Source organism: Solanum stenotomum, chromosome 12, assembly GCF_019186545.1.
Source record: "Solanum stenotomum isolate F172 chromosome 12, ASM1918654v1, whole genome shotgun sequence".
Taxonomy (NCBI): domain Eukaryota; kingdom Viridiplantae; phylum Streptophyta; class Magnoliopsida; order Solanales; family Solanaceae; genus Solanum; species Solanum stenotomum.
In genome coordinates this window covers 190,807-203,851 of record NC_064293.1, presented here as the reverse complement: position 1 = coordinate 203,851, position 13,045 = coordinate 190,807, and the positions used below count along the sequence as shown (strand labels likewise).

The 13,045-nt window shown below is 30.6% G+C and overlaps 1 protein-coding gene and 3 pseudogenes across 3 annotated transcripts; 2 read left to right on the top strand and 2 right to left on the bottom strand.

Moving 5' to 3' along the window:
* Nucleotides 1-328: 328 nt before the first annotated feature.
* LOC125846721 (uncharacterized) lies at nt 329-3,508 on the top strand. Of its 3 annotated transcripts, none has more exons than XM_049526302.1 (9): nt 329-594; nt 668-755; nt 954-995; nt 1,811-1,881; nt 1,957-2,120; nt 2,196-2,541; nt 2,672-2,784; nt 2,859-2,959; nt 3,171-3,508. In XM_049526302.1, exons 1-8 carry the CDS (start codon nt 448-450, stop codon nt 2,956-2,958), a joined length of 1,071 nt encoding a protein of 356 aa, XP_049382259.1. In that variant the 5' UTR covers nt 329-447; the 3' UTR covers nt 2,959; nt 3,171-3,508. The 3 variants fall into 3 exon arrangements, with proteins under 3 accessions (XP_049382259.1, XP_049382257.1, XP_049382260.1); XM_049526300.1 differs by having other exon boundaries at nt 3,166-3,508; XM_049526303.1 differs by having other exon boundaries at nt 331-594; nt 668-793; nt 3,166-3,508.
* A 3,287-nt stretch (nt 3,509-6,795) lies between these two features.
* On the top strand, nt 6,796-8,761 carry LOC125849459 (uncharacterized; annotated as a pseudogene).
* Nucleotides 8,762-9,504: 743 nt separating this feature from the next.
* Nucleotides 9,505-10,668, bottom strand: LOC125849458 (uncharacterized; annotated as a pseudogene).
* Nucleotides 10,669-10,777: 109 nt separating this feature from the next.
* On the bottom strand, nt 10,778-12,380 carry LOC125849455 (uncharacterized; annotated as a pseudogene).
* Nucleotides 12,381-13,045: the final 665 nt, after the last annotated feature.

Genomic DNA, 13,045 nt, shown 5'->3' with positions numbered 1-13,045 from the left:
GGCAACTGTCCACTGGCTACAATTGGATGTCGAAACCAATCACTGGAAAGTAAGCTTTTTTATTATTTCCTTTTGTTTCCCTTTCAAGTTTTCCTTTTCGACAGTATTACATGACTTGCAAGATGTCTAGGATAAGTCAATTTAAGGCAAGTCTGCCGGTAGGAATTCTTCATGGCATATTATGTTTTTTTCATTAGTGTACTATGATCTTTGTATTACTATTTTTATCTTCTTCTGTTTACTGCTGAATTTATGGATGACTTTTTTAGTTTTTACATTTAATTTCTTGTGTAACTGGTTTCCCCTTGTGCAATGAATATGCAAACCTTCAGACACAAGTCCCAAATCAGTAAGTGAAATGTGTCATTCTCAGGAGAGAGAAAAAAAAAAAAGGAAGATCGAAAACCAAGAAAAGCATTGTGACTCAGTATACAATCTCAGTTGGAGATGGAAAATCGGAGCGCAGTTGCTAATTCTAAGGATATCAATGAGAGTGCCACATCCTCACAGATACATACATTACCGGATGGACCGACTGTTGAGGTGATGGTGAAGGGAAAAGCGGACAGAAAAGTAGCTTCTCCAGGAAAACAGGTGCTTCTATTTGAAAATTCAGATACAGATGGTGCAAACGTCATGCTGCCGAATGATCCTTTCTTTTGTCCAGATCAAAATTCATTTCATCGCCAAATTAAGAGATACAGGATGCACTGTTGGCTCAACCATTGGTGCAGCTCCTCATCAATTTTGTCTAGGTCTCTCTCTCTCTACTCTCGAACACAATCACTGCTCTGTGAGTTGTCTGGATGAACAGTTTACGTGGATTTTTTTAGTTCTTCCCATGTTTTCCTAGAAAGATCTCCTCACTCTTTCCTGATAATAAAAGTTACTCTGCTCCACCATTAACTTAACTGATTATCCCTTTATATTCTTATTTTGATGTCTTTGATCAGGTTTCGAAAAAGTGTTAAAGGGATTGAGCATTGGCATTGAAGGTAATCATTTCGTGGACTGAAACTATTTTCTTTATATCTTAAGCATTCTATAATGCGTGGCTAAGCTATAACCTTATAGCATACATGTTGGTGAAAAGAGAAGACTCACTATTCCACCATCTTTGGGGTATATACAAATCATTGCTGAAATGCTATTTTTTAAAACTTTGTTGTGATTCCAACAATTAAACATTTCTCTGCTCTCATTCCTTCTACACGGAATATGTTCATTTTAATAGTTTTTAGAAATTATAGGTATAAATTTTTATTTATTTTTTAAAAAGTTAAATACTTTTTCCAAAATCTATGGTTAAACGTATGGTGAAACTTTACCCAAAAATAACTTGTCAAAAATATTTGGTAAAAAAGTAGACTATTTTTTGTGATGTGACTTGTGTAATAGAGTGAATCTAGGCCACTAGGGTCTCTTCATCTTCTTCTACAAAAAAGAAAGAAGTGACACAATGACAAACTTTTTATTTATATTGTATATGCAACTATTTTGAGCTTAATTTTAGTAATCTAAACCACTATATAAAACAAGATATCTATCAAATGCAAAAACTAAGTTTTTAGAGATTGTATGCCACACTTCTGATTGTAGAAATAAATGACAACATTAACACTACCATCTTGGAAATTCACTATCAGCTTGGATAAGTTTCCAAGATTCAACTTGGAAAAAGCCGTGTGCAACCACGGCTTTTTCATGATGGCTCCCAACCATTGGGATCCATCTACTAAAACCTTTTCTCGTCCTCTACGATTAGATGATTCCATCAGATCAGCTCTCACTTTTATTTCACAGCCTCCAGGAGAGGATAATCTTGTCATTACGGTTTATGGTGCAACTATTCTTTCCTCTAAGGATGTGGGAGCCATTCAGGTATCGTTTTGTCTCCATCTCCTCACAAAAAAATGAAAAGAAGAACCTGATGACTTGTTTTCTATGTATGTATAGTCTCAGGTGAAGAGAATGCTGAGACTCTCTGATAAGGATGAACAAGATGTCACATATTTTCATAAGCTTCATCCACATGCTGAGGCCAAAGGATTTGGTCGGTTGTTTCGATCACCAACCTTATTTGAAGATGTGGCCAAGTCTCTTCTTCTTCGCTTTTGCCCGTAAGTTAATCATATATTATATACAAGCAATTTGTACTTTGAAGTGAACTAAGATATATAGATTAAATGAATCAGGTGGAAGACATCTTTGGATCGGGCAAAGGCTCTTTGTGATGTACAACTGAAAAAAGTCAGAATGTCGAAAAGAAAGAGAGCAAATATTGGAGACTTCCCGAGCCCGAGAGAATTAGCAAGTTTTAGAGAGGAAGAGCTAAAGAAATTTGGATATAGAGCAGGGGACTTGATTAAGTTGGCTAAACAAGTTGATGGAAAAATTAAGTTTGATAGTGCTGATGAAGGGTACTACTCTAAGTTGAAGATAAATGGTGCTGGTCCTTTTACCACTAATACTATCATGATGTGTATTGGACACTATCATAATATTCCAATTGATACTGAAACGTTGCGTCACATAAAAGAGGTAACAAACTTGGTTGCTCTGCATATCATCAAAAATAACTAACATTACACATGGATCATTTGCTGATGGAGGTAATAGTATTTCTTAAGTCCTCTTATATATATTTACATTTTACTTGTCATGATTTCAGTTTCATGGACTTAATATGAGAAAGCGTAAAAAGGGACCAATTAGTGTGGAAACAAAAGCGAAAATACAAGAATTCTACAAGATTTATCATCCATTTGAGTCTTTGGCTTACTGGTAAGTTACGTTGGGGATATTAATTATTTTCATTGATTAGTATGTAATCATACACTTGATTTGTTGGTCTTTAGGTTTGAACTTGCCAACTCTTATGAAATAAAACTTGGCAAGACATTAGGTGAGTTATTACCATCAGAATATCATCATGCCACCGGAAGCAAGAAATGTTAAGGTACGTAACATTATTAATGTGTGTCCTATACTTTTTAGCAGTTTCAAATTTGAATTAGCAGTAATTTGCCTAGGTATCAGTCATTTAGAAGCCTAGACATATACAGTTGTTACTGCTTTTATTTTGAAGTAAGTTTTATAATATGTTTATCGTGTGGCTCTATATGTTTATTGGTCTTAATTAATTCTTTCTATGGCTTTGAACAGATGAGATGTGATGTGATGTGATGTGTGATGGATAGGATATTGGATTGAAAGAAAGAAAAAACTTCCCTTTCTTTCTCTTCTTTATTTTGGTTTTATCCCTCCGACGAATTTCGACTATGACCAATGGATGTTAACTAATATTAGATTTTGAAATTGATGATCATGTATATATAGGTTTGATTAACAACTTTCGTTTTGTTTTTGTTTTTGTTTTTGTGCGGACTTCACTGTATCACATGATTTCAACTTGAATCCATGTTTCTGTCTGTTTGAAAGACTTACAACAGAATTTTTGCTTATTGATCAATAGAAAAAAAAAGGGGTCTGGTTTGGCGCCCCATATGTAGATATAGCTAACTTGACTTGGGTCACAAGATAAAAGTATATAGTATGCTTTGTTTGATATATTCAAAATAATATGTACTGTATAATTTCCAAAAGAAATATTTGCAGCTAAAAGTATCCTCCCTTAAAAAGATTTTAAGGGACATTTGAGTCTTTAATCTTGCTAATGCATGCATTAAAATCATTTGCATTATTATTAATATCATTAGTAATACATGCAAGTAGTAGTTATACATGATGTTTTGAAAGGCGGAGGCATGAGGCAAGATGTTTTACTTAGCACACGGCGTAGCGGAAGCCCCATGAATATTTTAATTTTAATTTATGATTTAGTAAAATAATATAATAACACAAAAATTATAAAAATATATCAATAGTTTGAAATAATTAATGAGACTCGTAGAAAATAAAACTTCTACAAGTATATCTTAACTTTCAAATAATAATAATAAAAGTCATTATTTCTAAAAATATATTACTATAATACTATGCAATTCATCTCCCTAGAATATTAGTAATCAATAAAAGTTATTGGTATAAAAATATAACTTTGATCCATCATGAATAAAAATAAAATTACTTTTAAATAGAAAAAAATAAAATATGATGAGACACATTTATGTTTCTTGAATATAAGCTATATATACCCTCACTTTCAAAGATGCATTGATCGATTTGGACACAAGTTCTCCTTTATGCCGAGACTCGGGGTTCGATTCCCAACTCCAACATTTGCCCAAACTAATTTTTCCTCCATTTTGATAATTACAACTCAGTAGTGGCCTTTTTTTTTTTTTAATTAATAATCACCCTCTCATGGTATAACCAAATAATAAACATGTGATACTAAGACTTGTTATTTGAATTACTCTGAACCTTTTTAGGCACACTCTTACTGTACACGAAATTATTGTTATACACTTCAATTTTGTAGGGGTTCTATGACATCTCTAGACTATTTTTAACAAGAATTATTATATAACTGGTTAGGTGACAAAGTAAGTGTAATACACTCTCCTTCCTTGAGAGAGTAAACGAGAAAAATGCAAAAAAAAATATTTATATAATTATATTTTTGTTAATATATGTATTCTTTCTTTTTCTTTCTCTTTTTATTTTTCCTATTTTTTTCATCTTCTAATTGTACCATTATTGTCATCGGAAACGATACTGACACCGGCATTGCTACCAACTCTTCCATTACCACTACAAACTTCATTTCTTCCATCACATTTAACACACACTACAACAATAATGGTTGCCATTATATCCATCATTTTAATTTTACACTCCCAAAACTCTACAAATCCTCCATCAATTCAAAACCATATCAGTTCTCTCTCTCTCTCTCTCATATCACTTTAATTAGAATCACCTTCTTCACGTTTCTATATCATTAACATTATCACTACTTTCACTAGGTCATTGAAAATTCATTCCCAAAAAGTAATTTAGTTACTAATAGAAATTAAATTACCGACAAGACTAAATTAGCAAAAGAAATAACTCAGTTAGAGAAAATAACTTCTTCAACCACACTGAATATGATAGAGATTACAATTAAAAATTAAAATTTTTTGTCAGAAAATATATCCGGTCACCAATAATTTATCTTTTTCCTGTCTGAAAATTGTATTTTCTGATTACTCAAATATATTTGTTAATTTAACTCAAGAAAAATGAAATTAAAAAAAGAAAAGAAATTGACGTGCAAAAGAAATGAATTAAGAAAAAAGAGAAGGAGTTGGCTTCTTGGCAGTAGCGAAATTGAGGAAAAATAAAGAAAATGTGAAATACAATAAGGTAAAGAAAAGAAAAGGTCTAAAAGAATTTTTAAAAAGCTAAATAAGCATTTAAAAGAAATAGACATGTGTCAGCGCATGTTTGCCACAATTTAGCAAAAATTTGGGTGAGACTTTTTAAGGGGCATATATTAAACTAGTCTAGGAACCCCCACAAAGTTGGAATATGCAATAACAATTTCGATCATAATAGGAGTGTTTTGAACCAATTTCCCCCAAAACAATATTAAGTATCATTTATTTATTAAAGATTATGAGGGTCAACAAAGTTAACTAAAGAATTTAACACATAATTTGTGTAAGATTTATTAGGCGAGCCCCAAGCGTTGGACATTGAGCGTGTTTAGGAAGTAAAGTCAGGTGCTGAGAGGGTAAGCATAACTAAGACCTCATTTGTTTTTATTAAGATTAAGACGACTAAATCTAAATGCACATCTGAATGATTAAGATCTTGTCTATAGATTTGAACATTGAATGATTAAGACTCTTTGTTTTCAAACATCCGAATTAAGAGATGTTATGTATATGTATATATATTAAACACAATAAATATTATAATTTAAATAAAATAGTAGTTAAATATTACATTAACAAAACATTAGGAAAAATATCATTCTTTAATAAATGTTAAAAATTTAAGATATTTGAATTATAAATAAATATTTTAAGTTTGATAAAAATAAAATAGAACTACGTGGCTTTCATATATAAATTGTTGTAATAAAAATAATTGTTAGAAAAAAATATAGTAATCGTTTTTTGAAAGAAACAAATTCAATACAAATTAATCTTAAATAAATAAATAAAACATCTCTATGATTCATAATTTGTTAACCCATGTACTCTTTACTACAATAAATAATGAACAAGCTACATTCAAAAGATTTTAAATAAATTTATAAAGGCATTATCGTCCAATTTCAATAACACATTTTTATTAAGTTGCTTTGCAATTCAATAAAATAAAAATTTTACAATAATTTTTATCAATTCTTGATAAACAAGCATCATGAACAAAAATTAAAAGTCAAGGAAATAATTTGGATAACTAAAGTTGGAAGATGAGAGATGCTGAATTATTATTTTTTGAAGAAAAAAATATGGAGCATCATTTTTTTCAAAAATAAAAGTATATTTAAAAGTTTGAATGAGAATAAGATTGTGTTCTAGATCTAATTCATTCAGACCTTTTTAGACTCATTAAGAGTTTTTTCAGTAAAAAGAAAAACAAACGCATTTAATGACCTAATGTTTGAATCATTCAGATTCAAACCTCCGTTAAGTGCAAACAAGTGAGGCCTAAGCACTACACGTGAGTCTCGAGGCATTTTGCTAGAGCCTGCCCCTGGGGCGAGTTCCAACATTATCTTTTAAAATACTGATTGAAATTATTTTAATGAACAAGCTACAATACATGTATTGTTTGATCATACTATCAGTAATCAACAACAAATGTAGCGTGTTTCAGAACTCCAACCTACACATGAAAGTATATATATATATATATATATATATATGATACATTATTAGTATAATGGGTAACTGATACATACAACATGCTTATATTCAGGATGATGAAGCACATCAAGCCCCATAAGATTTAAATGAAGTAATCATGGATGAAGATGGTGCTGACACAATTCAGCACAACATCCGTCATTTTGTGCCTGATAAAATAACAGTTGATACATTGGTAAATTTATCAATTATGCATCATGACACTAACATTCATTATATGCAATTTTACTAAAAAAATTATAATATCATATTATACAGGATTCTTCCACATCAACAACAATATCACCCTCAACTCAAGCAACAATAGATGTACTTATATCCGATCTAGGAAAAGTTTCAATTCCTGCTAACCCATTGTGTGTTTACAATCCACAGGATTTAATTGGCAGTTATGATTTGTTGTCTGATAGTCAATTACCCACTGATATTCCAACCACCGAGATTGTTGTTAGAAGAGATTCAAAGACTCCTGCGCCTAGAAACAGGATGCCTTCAAGAATTAATCAATCTCCATACGTGACTTCTTTTGGGTCCAGCAAGAAGGGAAAACAAAAATTAGATGACGATGTTTGTCCGTATTTCCCATTTGAAGGATGTGGGATTACATATCAAGCTTTGTCTAAAATAATTGATGAGTATATGCAGTGGTTAACCAAGGGGCTTCTCAAAAATCATGCCAATAAATAAGTTTTATACATATATTTTCTAAATGTATGGATTAACCAATTTTGATATAACCAATTGATAATACAAACATTATTACAGGAAACCATTGAAGGATAAATACAGATCAACAGCCTTTTCTTTTGAATTTGAGATGATGAATTTTGTTGTTGCATTTCCAATTAATAAGAACTGATTCTATGATATGTCATAGCCAAACAAATGTTGGACTGATCAGGTAAAGTTCTTAATGAAACTATTAAGCGTGTATCAGATACATTAGTATAGTACAACATGATACAAAATATCATTCCGGATACACTCAAATAAAGTATCAAAATATCAAATTAGTATTTGTTTAGATTATCATTTAATGTATCAATTCTATCATTAGACCTTTTTTTACAAGTTTCTAATTCTGTTTATCATGTTTTTTTTATAGCACATCGATGTTATTTTTTACTACCTTCGTAAAAAATCAAAACTCCGCAGCATGAATCAATACAGATACACAACAACCAACTGCTTGTTCATCTCACACATAAAAAATACCTATGAAAGGTATTATCTGATGAATGATGATGATCTTATTAGTACTCAAGAACACATTGATCACGCTTCAGCTGTATCTGTATATGAGAGGTCAATCACTAACATCATCAAAGGTTTTGAAATTTCAGCTGCTTTACCATAGCATCTTGTAGACGATGTTTACATTCCAATTAACTGCGGTGAACAATTTCATTAGGCTCAAGAAAAAAAGCAATTCTGCACGAGATAAAAATATTGTCTAAAATGCTTCCTTCTTACCTCATAGACAGTGGATTCTTTGAAAAAACTGAGCGAACAAACTTTGGTGATTGTGATGCGTATAAGGACAATAATTCTGGTTCACTTTTGGAGGCACAAGTTCCTTTCATGGTTGAATTTGCCCAAGACACTAAGCAACAAAAGAGTGATAGCCTGTAAGTATTGTGCTTTTATTGTTTTTGAATCATGTATGATTTAAGTTTATAACTGATATTATGCATTTTTGTAGAGACTGTGGGTTATATGTTGCTATATTTGTGGAGTATCTGAGCGACCAAATCGAAACATCATTAGTTGATTTTCTTCTTGAATTCTTACGCAAAAGATATGGAGCATTGTTGTGGAGTTATGGCAGCGAGAAGGCTAAGAGAGCATATGTTAGTGAGAATGATGATCCACCAAAACCTAAGGGTGTAGTCACACCACCACCAGAAGAAGATTTGGCTCACATAGTGTAATAATTAAGTATTTATGCATAGACAACGTTTTTTGTTTTTTTGATCCTTTTGACAATTTCACTCATGTTTTAGTCTGTTTTGATACTGTATGGATCAATATACTTTACTTATAAAAAGTTAAATTTCATACACATTATTGCATTACATAAAGAAAAAGTTCAGTATATAACATACAATGTATCTGATACATTTTTTCATTGTAATTATGTATCTTATAAGTAATCAAATATAATAACCTATTTCTAATAAATAGATTTTTTAAAAAAATTTAACGTATATGATTCATTATTTATAATTAATATTATACATGAAACATAATATATATATAGTATATGATACACGATTCATAGTTATTGTGTTAAATAAACTGTTTACAAACTTAATTGTTTGACGTATGTATCAGATAAATTATCACACATAATAGCTTATTACTAACATATAGATTGTGTATGTTTTAATGTAAATGATACAGTAACCAATTAATGTATATGATACATTATTAAAATTATTTATTATTTAATGTATATGATACATTAGCTATTTAATGTTTATTTAACAGAATTAACATTGATACACAAATCATAACAAACTATTTTTTTGAACAACAATACTTATTAATAACAAATGTAAACAATACAGTTTAATTATTTTTGAACATCAATACTAATTAATAACATTGATAACTGTTTACGTGAAAAAATATTCAACAAAAATATTAATGTCATATAAACATTATGATGATTTCACTTTTCTTTTGGGAAGAAAGTACAAGTTCTTCTGTTGTGACCTTTTTGTCCACAACAATTTGTGTTCACTGTAATCTTTTCATTTGCATTCTTTTTTCTTCTTTTCCTTGGTAGTCCAACTAATCGTCTGTATGTAGGTGGATACACAATTTCAGCTACCACATCCTCAGGAGCTGACCAATCTTTCTTATTTGGCATTTGAACCATTGGAATCTCATATATTTTTGCTAATGTATCAGGCTTATAGTAATCAGAGCAATATGGATGCATATCTTTAACATTCTTTTCCTTTAAAACAGCGATTGCATGTGTGCAAGGTATCTTATCTAGTTGAAATCTTCCAATAAGAACATACTTTTCGCTCAGGGCAAACAATGTATCTTCTTCCAGCTACATAAATAGAGAAAATAAATTCAGATGATGGAACAACCTACGTACATTAAAAAAGTCAACTATAAAATTATTTCAAAGAAATCATGTTCAAACAGTAGAATGATACACCAAATTAGATACATAGAATATAAAATAATGTATCATGACACATACCTCCATCTTTGAACTTTTAGACGCGTTTATAATCAATACCTCCTCAAATCTTCTCCTCAATGTGTCCTTTGTATAAGAGGTTATTTCTCTGTTTTTGCAATGTCAAGAACTAAATAGAATTCTAACTTCTTCCAAGAATTCTAATATAGACAATTGTCGTGCCTTAACAAGACAACCATTGATACATTCCGCAATGTTTGAAGTCATCATTCTACCTCTATTTACTGTTGAATGAACTCTTGACCACTTTTCATACCCTACATCCTCAAGGTACTCCTTAACCCTGTGATCAACTTTGTCAACCTTAACCATCAATTTATCAAAATCCTCCTTTCTGTATGCCTTGGCCATAGAGTAGAATACATCACTTAGGGTGTTTCTGGTTCTTTTGAAGTTTCCACAGACATTCTTCCAAAGATGTCATATGCATGCATAATGAGGTACATTTGGGAGCACAATCCTTACACTCTTCAAAATACTCTTATTCCTATATGACACAACACACATTTCTTCGCATTCGCCAAATGCATTTTTGAATTGTTCGAAGAACCATGTCCACGAACAGTCATTTTCAGTGTCCACAACACCATATGCCAATGGAAATATGCAACCTAATTATAGAGCAACACACATTATTTCATTTGATACATAACATTTACAAACACCTCACAACTACAAAAAATACATACTTGCCCCATCAAGTGTGCTTGTTGATACAAATGTCTCAATTTGGATACACGATATTTAGCATGTATATGTATCTCGGCGTCTGCCTATATCCAGCAGATGGTTTACCCCTTATCATTTCTAGTGCACATTCTTTAGCACGCCATGCCTGCTGATAAGATATTTGAACCCCATAAAATTCTCTAATATCAACAATTATATCTTTCGGAGTATAAATTCGTTTATGGTTGACCAATTTGGGAGCAGTCACACCACTTACAAACCAGACTGTTGCTTGGACTTTAGTTAGTACCCTATCCCGCATTGGACACGTATGTTCACTATTGAAGTATCTAACTTTGAAAACATCAGATTTTTTCCTGTAGGAAGCCTTCATAGTCCAGCCACATTCATCCGGAAAGAATACCAACACATAGTTGTACAATTTTTTTCATCATATTAATACATATAGTAGTTACATGTTATAATATATAAAACACTAATGTTCAAAGTAATCAAAGAATGATGTACATTAATGTATCAATAGTTTTCAAAGACCAACACAATTAATTTAGTGAATTTTTTGTATCAAATTCAGAAAATAATAATTTATCCACGTATCACAATTTTTTGGAATGTATCGGCTACATGATTGTTGGGACTAAATTATTTATTGTTTCAATAGTATTATCTTAACGTATCAACAGTATTAACTAAATGTATCAACAATATTGACGATCAACACAATTATTTTTTATCAGATTCAAAAAATAAATAAATAATGAATCATGCATCACAAATTTTTGAAATGTATCGGCTACATGATTGTTGCGATTAAATTCTTTAATGTTTCAACAGTATTATCTAAACGTATCAACAATATTAACTTAAAATATCAACAAATGATGTTTCATTATCAATCTACCACAAATCATATTCAACAAACTAAACAAAAATCAAAATCAAAGACTTTCTAATTAATAATGTATCATACATTAAAACAAAATAATGGTATCATCATTTATAGATCTAAATAATCCAAACATAGTTCTTCACAAAACAAATCAAATACTCCCATACCTTTGTCTATCATATTTCTTTACTTTCAATTGAAATTGTTCTTTATCTTATATTTCGCCATCACATCTACGAGTGTTGATTTATCCTTATATAATTGACATGTCTTCACCTCTATACTATTTGAATCAATTATGTAATTTGTAACTTCCAATTCTGGAATATAATATGACTCACAAATTCTTGATTCAACCACCGCAAGAGCTTATGTATCTTGTGTTGTGCCTTCTACACACGTAATTTTTCTGCATGTTCCATCAAAGTTATGTACATCACCACCAATCATTTCACTTGTGTCAATGCATAATGGATACATTGCAATCCTGGCTCACTTTTTTCACTTCTAGAAAAAGTTTAACACCCATGTCGTTCTTAATTTTCATCGGAGACGAATTACCTTCTACGATGTAACGAATTTCAATGTTTTTCCTTGATACATCGATATCCAACTAGGCTGAAATTGTTGCTTTGAGATTCAAAAATGAAATTGATTGTCCAACAACGATTCCGTCACTTTTGTAACTTTCATATTTCACTTCACTGACCCAAATTCCTGAATGCCTCAGTAAAATGGATATATTCATCTTGTATCAACAAAGATTCAGAGTTTTATTTGTATTTCTCACTTTTTGTAAATCGATAGATGTTCACAAATTGTTCTTCAATATAGAAGATATAATTTTGAAATTTGAAATTTGTAATGTCTGAGTAGATTACCTATTAAGATATGGATTGTTTAGGATCAGTTAGGCGTAAATCAAGCTAATTAAATTAATAGAATTAATTATTACATTTTTTTCCTTTTTTAGCGCAACAATAATTTGTTTACCTTGTATCAGTTATAATGTATCGGAATGGTAGCTATGTATCATTTGCCTACCTTTTTAAGGGATTTTTTTTGTAAAATGTAAATTAGTTAGGATAGGATGTAATTTATATCTTACACTATGGGATTCCTTTAATTTTTACTTATTTTTTAAAAATACACTTTACCACGATCTCATGTTTCTTTTGTGTTCCCATATCAACAACTCCAAGTGAATATGCTTTTTACTTCCAGGACCACATCTGACAATTAATATCAGTTACATTCTCAATTGTGCAGTATTTAATAGGAAAATATTAACCTACTTTTATTAAATATGGGTAACTTAATATATATATATAAAAACATATTTTTTTACTATTAATGTTAATGATCCTAAGGAGGTCGTCACATGCTTACTTAGGATCATTAATAAGTTGAGGC